Source organism: Ambystoma mexicanum, chromosome 5p (assembly GCF_040938575.1).
Source record: "Ambystoma mexicanum isolate Mex_15411 chromosome 5p, UKY_AmexF1_1, whole genome shotgun sequence".
In the NCBI taxonomy this organism is placed as follows: domain Eukaryota; kingdom Metazoa; phylum Chordata; class Amphibia; order Caudata; family Ambystomatidae; genus Ambystoma; species Ambystoma mexicanum.
Genome location: NC_090930.1, coordinates 1,271,046,663 through 1,271,059,224, shown reverse-complemented (window position 1 = coordinate 1,271,059,224; position 12,562 = coordinate 1,271,046,663). Strand labels below are relative to the sequence as shown.

The window sequence follows — 12,562 nt, the reverse complement described above, 5'->3', positions numbered from 1 at the left end:
CTGTTGGTTCGTGAAGCAATACATACCCTGATAATACTGATATTTCACTGCTGGTAAAATTAGCTAAACAAAACAATATATATGCCTTTATATGTAAACTGTAGGAGCTGGGAATAGAACACAGCTGTCCATTGACTGAAACATTTATGAAGTGTAGGCCATCATCTGGGAAGACAGAACGAGGCAGCATGCAGAGGAAGTGCTTCAAGAAAACAACAACAAAGTAGGAACTAAATAAGTGCTTCTCAAAGTGTGGTTTGTTAAATTGACTAATCCCATGTTTATTTTGTTTTGACATTTTGTGGCTGTGGTTGAGCATAAAAATCATCAACAGTGAAATTATACATCTATGGGAATCAGTTTTCTTTTATTTTTAGAAATGTGTAATTATTTAAATTTGTTGACACACGTTCAGCACTTGAGTTTTTTTTACTCAGGTGAACATGCTGTCATAAATGATGCACAATTGACCGTTTCTGTGACTTGTGGGCAGAAGAAATGTGATTTAATATTAACGTGAAACAAAAAAAAAAAGAAAAACAACTTGCATACGAATAGTCAAATAAAAATAAAAGTCCTGCACAGTTCTGTGGTAGCAGCTGGTTATATTACAGGATGCTTTTTCAAGAGATTATAAAGTCAACTTGGTGCTATTGCTTCTTGTCACAGAAATGAATTCTTCCTTTGGAGGTGTAATTCACCCCTTGATCCTGCAATGCCATCACAGCGGAGTCCAGACCACTTAAAATGAGAAAAGTTTCAATAGGCACTTAAGTGGAATTAAGAAAAATCTATCGCTCTTTCCACCGTGATGCCAGAAAGCCATCTTCTTCCTAGGTTGCCATGTCTTTAAATTGAAGATAACAATCCTGAGTTCGTCTCAGTGTGATTCCAAAGTAACAAAAAGTACAGTATATATTACAGGATTTATCCTCTCTTTGTGAAACAGACCTAAACTGACAGTTTAATAAATATTGTAGCTTGCTGCAAACAGCTGATGTCCTGTACAATTGAAGGTAAGTTGTCACACAAAGCTTTTGGTATGTTTTTTTTTATTGGATTTCTCTTGGACGGTTTTAGGTGACTTTGTCAGCTTTGTAACTTTCCTCCTCTCCGAACATTTCGGCCAGGGTCTTAAAACGAGGCCCCCAGTCGCTTAAGTAGTCATAATCATGTTCGGGCTCCGTAGTGAGTGATTCTATGGAACTCAGGGATTCGGCTACCGATCCTGTTCCCTCGTAGGCATATGTTGCTAGTGAGTCATAAGGGGGTGCGCTGGGATCCCCATCATTCTCCTGAAGTCTCACAATAATAAAATCCCTTATGTCGGCATTATCTTCCGCTTGGGGCTTCAAACGCGGCAAACACAAAGGCTCCGGCATTATATCCCTACGTATTTTGTTTTCTTCAATTACTTTTGGATTCCTTAGCGCTCCAATGTCGAATGCTTGGGTGTCTTCCTCGCCACCTCCTTCATCGTCGTAATGGATGACGTTGTCCCTTATATCTTCCTTTGATGTCATCAGGGTGTCTTTCTTCTTCTGCTTTCTTAGTGCCACGTACAACACAACAATGGCTGGAACAGAAGAACAAAAGAAAGAGGTTGCATCATTTCAGTGTGTTGACATAATTAATTAAAACACACAATTGTTGCCATTCAGTAGATTCCTAAATGGTATTTTTGTAAATTCCGATATATGCATTACAGTTAATTGATGGACACATCAATATGAACACGCAAAGGGTTTTACCAAGTGGATACAACACTGCTTAATTGTATTTTGTAAAAAATGTTTCAGCTATCAAACAGCAGTTATTTGCATCTGAGGAGAAATAACAGTAATTCAATGCAAGGCTTGCTCCACAATTTGAAATTAAATCATGAAATCACAATCTTGAAATATGCCTTTGAATAATGTTTTAATTAGTTCAATGTTTTATATGAATACATTTCACCTGATGGCCTTCACTTATTGTATTGACTTCAATATTGGTGATCACCAAACGCATCAGATAATGTATAAAGGAAAACTGTCAGGTTCTTCTCTGAGGATTTTCTGGAGTATTATGTCTAAATTTGCAAATTATTAATGCACAACTGTTTTATTAGTTGCAAGATGCAATAGCTGAGGTTAGAAACATATCTGCCAAAATGCTGCTTCCTTTTTCTCGGAATAACTATCATTCAAAAGCTGTTTTGACGACTGAGAAGGCCTGGATTAACTTTCCTGCAACAACCTGAACTATATTTTAAAACTTTAGTCTGAGGTATGCCATAAATGGTGACACATGGCTGGATCTTCTATCAAGTTTCTATCAACTTGCAGAGATGCAGTAGGTCGTTAGGATATTTAGGGAAGGGTTAATGAACAGGGATGCCTTTAGAGGAGTTGTTGCAAGAAGCGGACCATCCAGGATTTGGCGGCATAAAATGGCAAATTTTGCGGCATGAAATGGCACATTTTGCAGCACAAACCTTTATTTATTCCAGCATTTTTGCGGGACATTTTGTATTAACTGGAGGGTGTAAGATTGCCACATTGCAGGAAATAGGCAGCGTGCAAGGCTACAAGAGAGCTAGGGTATCATTATTATATATCTTTTGAATTAATTTAATAGGAGGAGTCCCAGATGTCTATGGCTTGGCAGAACAGTGTTGGAGTTGGCTACATTTTTGGTTTAATGTGCATGCCTATTTAATAGTATTAACTAAATTGATCATTATCAGTTTTAATGCTGAAAATATTCCCCTTCTATGTTCTCCAATCCCCCAAACACCCACACACCTCTCTCACCAACATACATCTCACCAAATCCCCAACACAACTTGCATTCCTGAACCTCTCACTCTGTCATAAAAATACTGACATGCTATGTCACACTGTCAAGTCACAATTTGCACTGCCCAGCCCCTGCCACACTCCAAATCATACTCCCAACTCTCACCTTACACTCAATTCCTCCCGCAATATACAGTCCTTCATTCTTTTGTACTGCTTCTGCATCTTGTATCCTTTCTCCCATTCTATCGCACTCTTCCCTCATCCTTTTTTCCAATCTGCAGCTCACTACCTCTTTCCGGACAACCGCTTCCTCTCTGCTTTCTGGCTCACTGACCCCACGCTCCCTCTACTTTCTGTACCTCCACTCGCTCTCAGATTTTGGGCCCACCGCATCACTGCTTCCTCTGCTCTCTTGTGCACCGCTTCCTCCTCTGACTCACAGCTCTCCCTCTGCTTTCTTGTCTGTCACTTCACATCTCACTCATCACTCTCCCTCTCTCTCCTTTCCCTCTCATAGTGTAACCATTTTTGTATTTTTTTAAAATGTAGATTTTGACCTAGATCCTCAAAAAATGGGGCATTTAAAAATAGATCTGAGGATAGGCTATTTTTAGACAACCCATTTTTGGAAATGAGCAGGTCACCTTATTCTCAAAGGTGAACGGCGCATTTCCACAGGCTTGAGCTGCAGTGCAAATTGTGCACTGGCCAGCTGCCTTGAATGGTGTTCTGGGTTGTTTGAACAAAGTGTAATTATTTGTGGCAGAATTGACCGTAGTCCATTTCGCCGCGAATTGATTTGCACTTCAGCCAAACAATCGAAAATATACCTTTCACCACCACCCCCTCCCCTACTTAACAGCTTGGTCGCTTCCCCTGAAACCCTGCTTTGTCAGATCCGTCCCTCTAACGTGGGTCGGATCTGACTCCGTGGGGTCCCTTTTTCATTATTTTCTTTTTTTTTCTGTCCCCGCCTCCAATTTTGAGGAAGTGGGAACACCCCTGCAACCCCGTAACTGAAAAATACTGAACTTGGGGAGCAGGTGACACCCCCGCAACACATGTTCGGGATTTATAAAAATCGATCAAATAGTACTGGACGAAATAGGTCAAATTGTACCATTCGATCAAATGTTGTCATCAAAATGGGTAGTACCTTGAATAGAATCGCTCTCTGACAGTGTTCTGCAAGCTCCCAGCGCCTTTCACAGGGACAGGCCCTTCAGGGTCCTGCCACTGTAAAATGCAACCCAAAAAATGCATTTTTATCCTGTTTGAGAAACAGAAATGCAAGCGACACAGCAGTGGTTCATACCTTAAAAGAAATGCACGATAGGTTCAGGAAAAACCCTGTCATGCAGTAGCACCCCCACATCCCGTAAGCGTAGGGATGCCTACAATTTCTGCACATTGAAAAGTGCATCTTTCTTGGAAATGAGTGATTTGATTTTAAATTGGCAGAAACGCCACTTTATTTGATCAAGGAGGTGAAAAAGGCCATCTGAATGGGCGCGCATATAGAATGCCCCATTCATGTGTCCCTTGTGGATTGGGCTGCTCTTCTTTTGGGCGCAAGTGATGAGATGTGTTGGCGCATTTAATTTCTTGCGTCAAAAAAAAAAGTCGAGAACCTGGCACCCTGAGTAATTTTTTTTGTAAACAGTAATTTTTGCAGATAACTTTTTTTACATATTTTTTTTTTTAAGATGCTGTTTTTGCACAAAACAGCCGTTTTCGCAGTATTTTGCAAAACACAGCTGTTTTCGCTGCATTTTGCGGGATCGCAAAATCGCTATAAGCAGGAGGGTCTGAAGAAGGGTCGGAAGAGGGTAGGAATTGAGTCATGGGACCCAGTCAGAGAGTAGAATTTAGGGTTGATTTAATTTTGCAGTGCTCTATGACAAATTCAGTAATATGGAGTAGATGATAAAACACAGGAGCCATTACCAGAGATGCAGGGAAGTGGGTGCTCCATACAGTGACACTAGGGAATAAGAGATGAGGAGTCGAGAATCTGGAGGAAGCTCAAGGAAGAGAAGAGGGGCACTCATCTGATTTTCCTGTGGTATGATATGATAAATCATTTATAATGCGCCTGTACACAAGCATTTCTAGCCACGAAAAGACAAGGGTGGGAAGACAGAGGGAGGACATGACAAACAATCTTATTAGACCTTGTGTCATTCAGATTGTGCAAGAACAATAAGGGCAAGGGGAAAGGGAGGTGGTAGTGGAAGGTAGAGGGGAGGGTAAAACAGGGCAGCAATGCTCTGAGTAAGTGCAGCCAGCGCAGCACAGCTCTGGGTAGTGCAAGGAGAGCAAGGGACAGTAGGGTTACAGTTACAGCCCTAATTGCGTGGTAGACACGGAGGCAGTGCAAGGGTGACTGATCAAGAAAGAGTCTGGTACCCAGTGAGACTCTGAGGGTAGGCAAGCAGACAGTCAGTACAGCAGACAGGTAGGTCAGCAGGGGAGGGGAGAGAGCAAGCAGAGAAGAAGAGGAACATGTTGAGCTGTTATAGTAGTCCATCCTAGAGAGAACCAGGGCTCTGGAGACAGTGGTCATCTGGGGGAAAGTGAGAAAGTGAAGAGTCCCTTTGAGGATGTGCAGCTGGTAGTGGGATTCCTTGGCGACATCCAAGATGTGAGGAGAGAAAGAGAGAGTGGCATAGAAGATGACACCAATGTTGTTTGCCTCACAGGAAGGCGATGGAAGAGGGCCCAAGGCGGGCGGCTACAGTGAGAGAGGGAAAGCAGGGGCAGGGGCTCCAATGAGAAGGATCTCCGTTTTACTGGCATTAAGGCAGAGATCATTGGATGCGCACCAATCCTGAATCAAGCATAGACTATCAGGAATGAGCAAGAGAGGAGAGGAGGCATACAGGAGCCATTTCGTAATGCCTGGAAGGAGCTCGGCAACTCTGAGGGTAGTTATGAGAGAGATAAACTCACATGACTTTGCTTGAAGAGAGCAGCAGATATTCACAGAGGTAGGTGGCACACCACTTAGTGTCTGTCACTTGAATTGAGAGGATGAGACACATGCCATTATATGACACCTTGGAGGAGGAGTGGGGGGCAATCTGAGAATCCTGAGGCAGCTTGTAGGAGTGGTACACTGGCCTGTTTCTCTGGGAGGAGCAGGAGCTAATCACACCAGTCAGTGTCTGTTTCTTCAATTAAGTTGACAAGGCATATGTCATCAGGTGACACCTGATAGGAGAAGCGTGAGGAGCCGGGACCACTGAGACTGCTTGTGGGAGAAGCACCCTCCCCTCAACTTATCCTTATGGGAGGGAGCAGCAGAGATTTGTGGTGGTGGGTGACACACTAATTGGTGTCTGTCTCTTGAAGAACAGTGAGCGATACATCTCCTATAAGGTGACCTGAGAGGATGAGTACGAAGAGTTGGGAAACCATCCAAGCAGTTTGTAGGAGAGTCATTCTCACATGAATTTGTGGGAAAAATCAGCAGAGATTCAGGTACCACAGCAGTCAATTGGGAAAATGTCCACTTCACATTGGACTTGTTATAGAGTGATCAGAACATTTGGTGCATGGCGTCACAGCACACTGGTTCGTCTTTCCTCCCTCCAACAGCAAGGAGGGGATCCCAGAGCAATTAAAGGCACAGTAGGCGTATGCAATTCTTTAGCAGACAACATTGTGCATGTAAAGTTTTCAGGACTGAAATTGAAGGGGAGGTCACATTTGGGTGAAGGTGGAGGATTACGAATTGACAAGACAATGCATGCCCCTTCCTCTGCACATGTCCTCCACCTCATGGTCTCACACTTTATCAGGAATTGCGAGCCTGTGAAAGAAATGTTTGCAATGGCTGGGGAGATCAGCTCCCATTTCAGCATGGTTTACCATGCGATACATGGACTGCACCAAGTGCAAATATGCGCCAACCTGCCACAGTACGGCCGTAAGACCTCAGTGGCCACTTTTTGGAACTGTACATTGCACATGTTGTATAGGCTGCATGAGTGGTCCAACACTACCATAGATTACTGCAATGCTCAACGCAGAACTCTTGTTGATGGGGCTTTGTATCTTCTGTGAGTGGCAGCTACTGTCTAATGTCTGCTCCGTGCTATGACATTTTGAGGAGACAACCAACTAGGTTAGTCATCACTGTGCATCTCTTAGTGAGATTCTCCTTCTGGTGCACATGCTTGAGCTCGACCTGATCAATAATGTGAGCACTCATGATGTGGCATTTGATGTGGATGCAAAAAGGATGATGATGGAACTGCTTTTAGCCTTGCATGGCGGATCAAGAATATTTGTATTTAGAGGTAAAATTGAGGAGCTCCTGGATCATTTTGTGGGCCCACCTTTCGAAGTAAAAGTGTCTGCTTTTCATCTACATGTCTCTCTGGAAGAAGGACCCTCTACAAGATTGACAAGGCAGAGGCAATGTTTAACTCTATTGCAGCGTTTGCATTTAATTGAATAAATAATGCAGGTAGCATAACAAACGCCAGTCCGCCCAAATTGTGATATGTACACCAGGCATGTGAAGTGCACGAATGACAGCATTGATGGGGAGTATATCACTGACAACTATTGACAACTATTGAAAATGTGGTGAGCCATGCAGACACGGTCTACTGGGAGAGAAATCTGTGGGACAACCTGCTCAGTGACTAGGACTTTTTTTTTGTAACATAGACAACAGGAACCATCAGTTGTGATGACATTCTACATTGGTGAACAAATCACCCATGGGAAGCGTTGATGATCCATTACAGCATCGGTACAGCAAGCGGTCCATCTAGCCAGCAGCACTTGTGCAAATTGCCATAGAATCACTAAACTGAATCCCTGCCAATGTAGAGTCTGAGATAGTTGTGTGTATGGCTATGGCTATGTTGCTAACTGCAGGAGAAGCCTTGCAATGCCAAATGTTAAAATACTGACACTTATAAAAATATAAATGAGCTGTTGTGAGGAAAACAAACCTGCATCAGGCAGAACGAGCTCATGAACATATAACAGCTAAAGTTCATATATCAAAAGGATCATCCCACCATCTGCAAGTCACTATCAAGTCCAGTACCCCAACAGTACAAAAAAAGCAGAAAGCACTCATCAGGCAGCTGGCATTACAAGAACATGCATGCATGGGCACAACCTGCAGGCAGGCCATCTTGTGTGGAGACCTACCATTTAGGTATCAGTCATTCTATTGGCTACAAGCAAAGAACAAGACCGCAGGTGCCAAAAGAGACAAACCGGGTGACTACCGCCCCCCCCCCCCCTACCCGCCGCAGCCTCCATCGAACTGTCCAAAAGAGCAGACACCTCTGTTCTAGCAAATGAGAGAACTAAGCAGCAGTGATTCAGAGAGAAATAGAGGCAAGTTGCTGCAGCAACCATCGGCAAGGTAATTTCCTGAGACCTTATCAGTAGAGAATGACAGATTAATTCAAATCAAAAGGTTACATGGGCATGAGCAGGCATGATTCCACTATTCCAAGCCAAAGTGATTTCTCCTATTAAATGTATCCTAAACTATTGGCCTACAACTTTCTAAACATGAAGAATAGTTCCTGAGATGGCAACTGTTGCCAAGAATTCACATTTATTCATCTAGAAGTGCATGCTGAACATTGGAACTCATGAAGCCAGATTTTCTAACGATGAAGCCATCACAATAATTGTTGGACCTCCAAAGTAGGGCACATTTCTATGCTGTGAGATGCAATTTTTGCAACAACAAAACCTAGCAATCCTTTATTGCTCATCCAAAGAGATGCAGAAATATTTCTTTAAAAGATAAAATCACATGAAAAACGGACTTTGTAGTAAATGCCTTGAAATGCCCATGTGGCAAAACCGCTGAGGTTCATACAAGCATGAAGTTGAGAGATTGGATCATTGAACATTGCTTTGATATTCTCAATAAGAACACCAAATCCATAATTGCTAAAAGTGCAATGTATGGAAACTATTCCCACACATCAAAGCGACAAATCTAGGTATATACACCTTTGTGTTTATTTTGAAAGCTTGCCAATCACTAGGTTTAATTGAAAATATAGTATGAACATCTGCTTTCCCTAAAGAGGTCACCTTTGATAAACGTATCCGTTTTGGTGCAACTCAATGATTTGTACCTCAAGAAAATCTGTCAATCATTCATATATTGTTTGAAAAATATGCCATATTTAACCTCACCCACATTTTATTGCTGGTTTAGTCAGCATTACAGATGTCATATTGTTTTAGAATACTTCTGATTTTCATTGATCTCGTATTCTCTCGCAGTTAACATTGTCAGAACAGTGGTTTTAGATTACGTTAGTACTATATTGTATCATATGCTAGTTTAGAATCATGATTTTTTTATACGTTGTCAACTTTATATAGATTAATTATTATTTTCTATTGCAATTGGATTGATTGTTACAATGATTGGTTAGAACAAAGCTTCAAACTTGTGTAATGAGATCATATGCATCATGTAGTTGGGCATGAAATTAATCATGCATATATGTTTACAGTGGGTTTCCTCTTTTTTTTAAATAGGACGATTATGGTAAAACTAGCAGTTGTACTACTAAAAAGAAAAACTTTAGACAAAGGTATATTTATATTTTTGACTTTTTATATTGTCTACATCATGGAACCTACCCACTGCCAAATCTCAGGTTTGTAGCATGTTGGGAAGTATGCTGAACATTTCAAATAGACACAAACACATATCCACAAATTTACCCTAAACAATTAATTACACAAACGTTTATTTAGATTAAAAAACTATTTACATTGCCTACACTGTGGAACCAACCCACATGCCAATTTTCAGGTTTGTGGAATGTTGGGAAGTATGCTGAAAATTTCGAATACAAACACACACACATATCCAAGCATGTATGCTGGACATTTCGAACACACACACACACATAGCCACAAATGTCCCCCCCAAAATAAATTGGAGACACAGGTATATTTATATTGTATACGTTTTACATTGTCTACACTATGAAACCTACCCACATGCCAATTTACAGGTTTGTAGCATGTTGGGAAGTATGCTGAAAATTGCGAACAGGCACACACACGCATATCCAAGCATTGCAGACCGCTTTAAAGAAAATGCTTTCAAAAGATTTTGAAAAGTGTGTATTTTTTATATTCTCTACACCATGGAACCAACCCACATGGAACATTTCTGGTGACTTACAAAAAAGAACATTTGAAAAATGTATATTTTATACTTTCTTCATTGTCGACACCATGGAACCTACCCACATGCCAGATTTCAAGCTTGTAGCATGCTGTGAAGTATGCTGAATATTTTGAACAGACACACAGGTTATCCACACATTTCCATTTTATATATAGAGAGAAGATTAAAGGGGCCATTTTCTTTTTCAAATATATAATTTTTCCGACTTCAGCAACTAAACACACTTGAGCATTCTTTTTTTCATGTCATTTACAAGTGATGCACAGGAGTGTGATAATGTCGTGTTCACTGCATAGTCATGTGCGCAATGACATTGCATATGCATGTTTACTAGGGCAATTTTTCAGAAAAGTATAAGGTGCTGTGTGAAATGGGATTCAAGTTTTTCCACCTACCATGTACATGCTAGGTGCTATCTATTAAGGCAATGTATTCTTCATTTTGTGATTTCGTGTTCATATATATCAATATCATTCCTTTAGAAAGAGTCTTGGGAAATATGTTCATCTCATAGATTTCTGTTACTATTTTATTTGTTGAACTGAGTGCATTTGAGAAAGTGGCAACTACATAGAAACATGTAATGTGAAATAATGAAATGTCAGTGTGGAACTTAGTGTAACAAAACATACATGGCATTATACATAACTCACATTGTCCGTATCAAATAAAACAACAACACATAACATAAGTGGAAGATGTGTTTCCATCTTGAAATGAATGTGGATGACGGATCTGCAGGCATTGATACTTTTCATAGCATTTTGTCTGCCCTATCTCTGGGGAATTCTCCCTGCACTAGCCAAGCTACCAAGTGTAGTTTAACGCACATTGTTGCCACATAAACCACATTTGTATGTGTTCACAAATAGTTGTTTAGGACTTAACCATTCTCTTCAAGGACAAGCATATATGGATGTTGTCAGTATAGAACTGAAGCTTGAGACAACCTCTATGAAGCAGTGTGTGATAAGATGGAAAGTGTACTTGGACGAGGCCTTCAAAACTCCATGGTCTTCAATTCACTCGTGTCCTAACTGTTCTTTTATTTTTGCGAAAGAGCTAATTCACTAGAGAGCCAACTCGACACTTTAATTTATGTGTAGACCCTTGACAAAAGAAAATTATAATAGAGATTGCCAAAGCAGGCACACAGTTTGTATGATATTACCAGACTAAGCAGGCCTCTGCACCATCATTCAACCATATTTTTAAAAGACTGGTCACTTGCCTTGGCCTAAAATCTAATTGCAATGGAGAGGAGAGCAAATTCTCGATATTGCTTAAACACAGTTTCTCTATTATCATGGCAGAGGATGGAACACTTGAAGTGAGTGTAGAGTTGCCCTGTTTCTCAGAGTCAACGTTTTTTAAAAAGGGCTAGACATTTCGTTTTTATCTTCTATGTGACCACTCTTGTGTGACTTTACACGTGTTAACTATTTTTTTTTTATCACCAAAGCTATTAGTTCCATAGGAAATGTGGGCTGATTCCCTATGAGAGCAGGGCCAATCGTGCCCGAAGTGGGTTTCCATTGAACAAGTAAGTTCCCCATTCATATCTTTTTGAATTGTACTAAGGACCTATGTCCACATTATGCTGCAATGAAATGAAAGCCTCATACTCGATTCTGTGTAGTGGTGTGAGAGTTTTAAAGCTATTCGTATTGTCTTTTATCGGATGTAGCAATTATATTAACTCCTTTTATTTTCATTTATTATATCATCAAAAGGTTGACCAGTTGGATGCACAACTGTTTCCACTAATCGTATCTCGTATCCCACATGTCCCATAGGACCCACCTGAAATGGAACATATTTAACACTAGTTGGACTAACACACACTGTCACACATGTAGATAATACTGGGTTTGAAATCTGCTGGAGCCTTGGAGCCAGGATGGTGCTCCTGCTGTAACTCTGCAAAGAGCCAAGCAGAGGACGAGCTTTTACTATGCATTTTATTATTTATTATTTAGAGTATTATTTAGAGTATTTAAATAGATAAAACAGGCTCCAGAGACACACAGACGCACTAATGGCTGGTTCGATAGACCATGTTTGTAGACCTAATAGTAGCAAGGAACCTCAATGACAGCTTGATATGATATGATATGGTATTTGTAACGCGCCTATACACAAGTGTTTCAAGGCGCGACGAGGCAGGGAGGGAGGGAAACAAGGGGAAGACAGACAAACGATCCTACTAGGCCAGGTGTCATTCAGATCGCGCAAGTGCAGAGGTAAGGGGAAAAGGAGAAAGTGCAGGGGGAGGAGGTGGGGGGGAAGTGCAGTACAAGGTAAGTAGCGTAATAAAATAATAAATATTAAATAAAAAGGGCCAGCTGGTGGCAAGTGCGAGGTAAGTGCAGAGCAAGTGCTGAGAAGTGCTGCGAAGGGGGGCTGTAGGTATACAGTGACAGTCCCACAGTGCAGGGGGAGCTAGGGAGGCAGTGCAAGTGGAGAGTGGCTGGGCCCTGGACCGAGGTCGCTGAGAGTGGCCCAGATGCAGGTTTAGTGCAGAATTCAGTGGGGAGTTAAGCAGGTTTAGCAGGGGAGAGGGAGAGAGAAGGCA

At 41.3% G+C, this 12,562-nt stretch overlaps 1 protein-coding gene across 1 annotated transcript in view; it reads right to left on the bottom strand.

Annotated features, from left to right (window-relative positions):
- Nucleotides 1-259: 259 nt before the first annotated feature.
- CDH12 (cadherin 12) overlaps nt 260-12,562 on the bottom strand; it is a 1,497,293-nt gene continuing 1,484,990 nt past the window's right edge. The window contains exon 11 of the mRNA XM_069613705.1: nt 260-1,576. Within this exon, the coding sequence (XP_069469806.1) occupies nt 1,077-1,576 (500 nt within the window). The 3' untranslated portion in view covers nt 260-1,076. The remainder of the gene's footprint in view (nt 1,577-12,562) is intronic.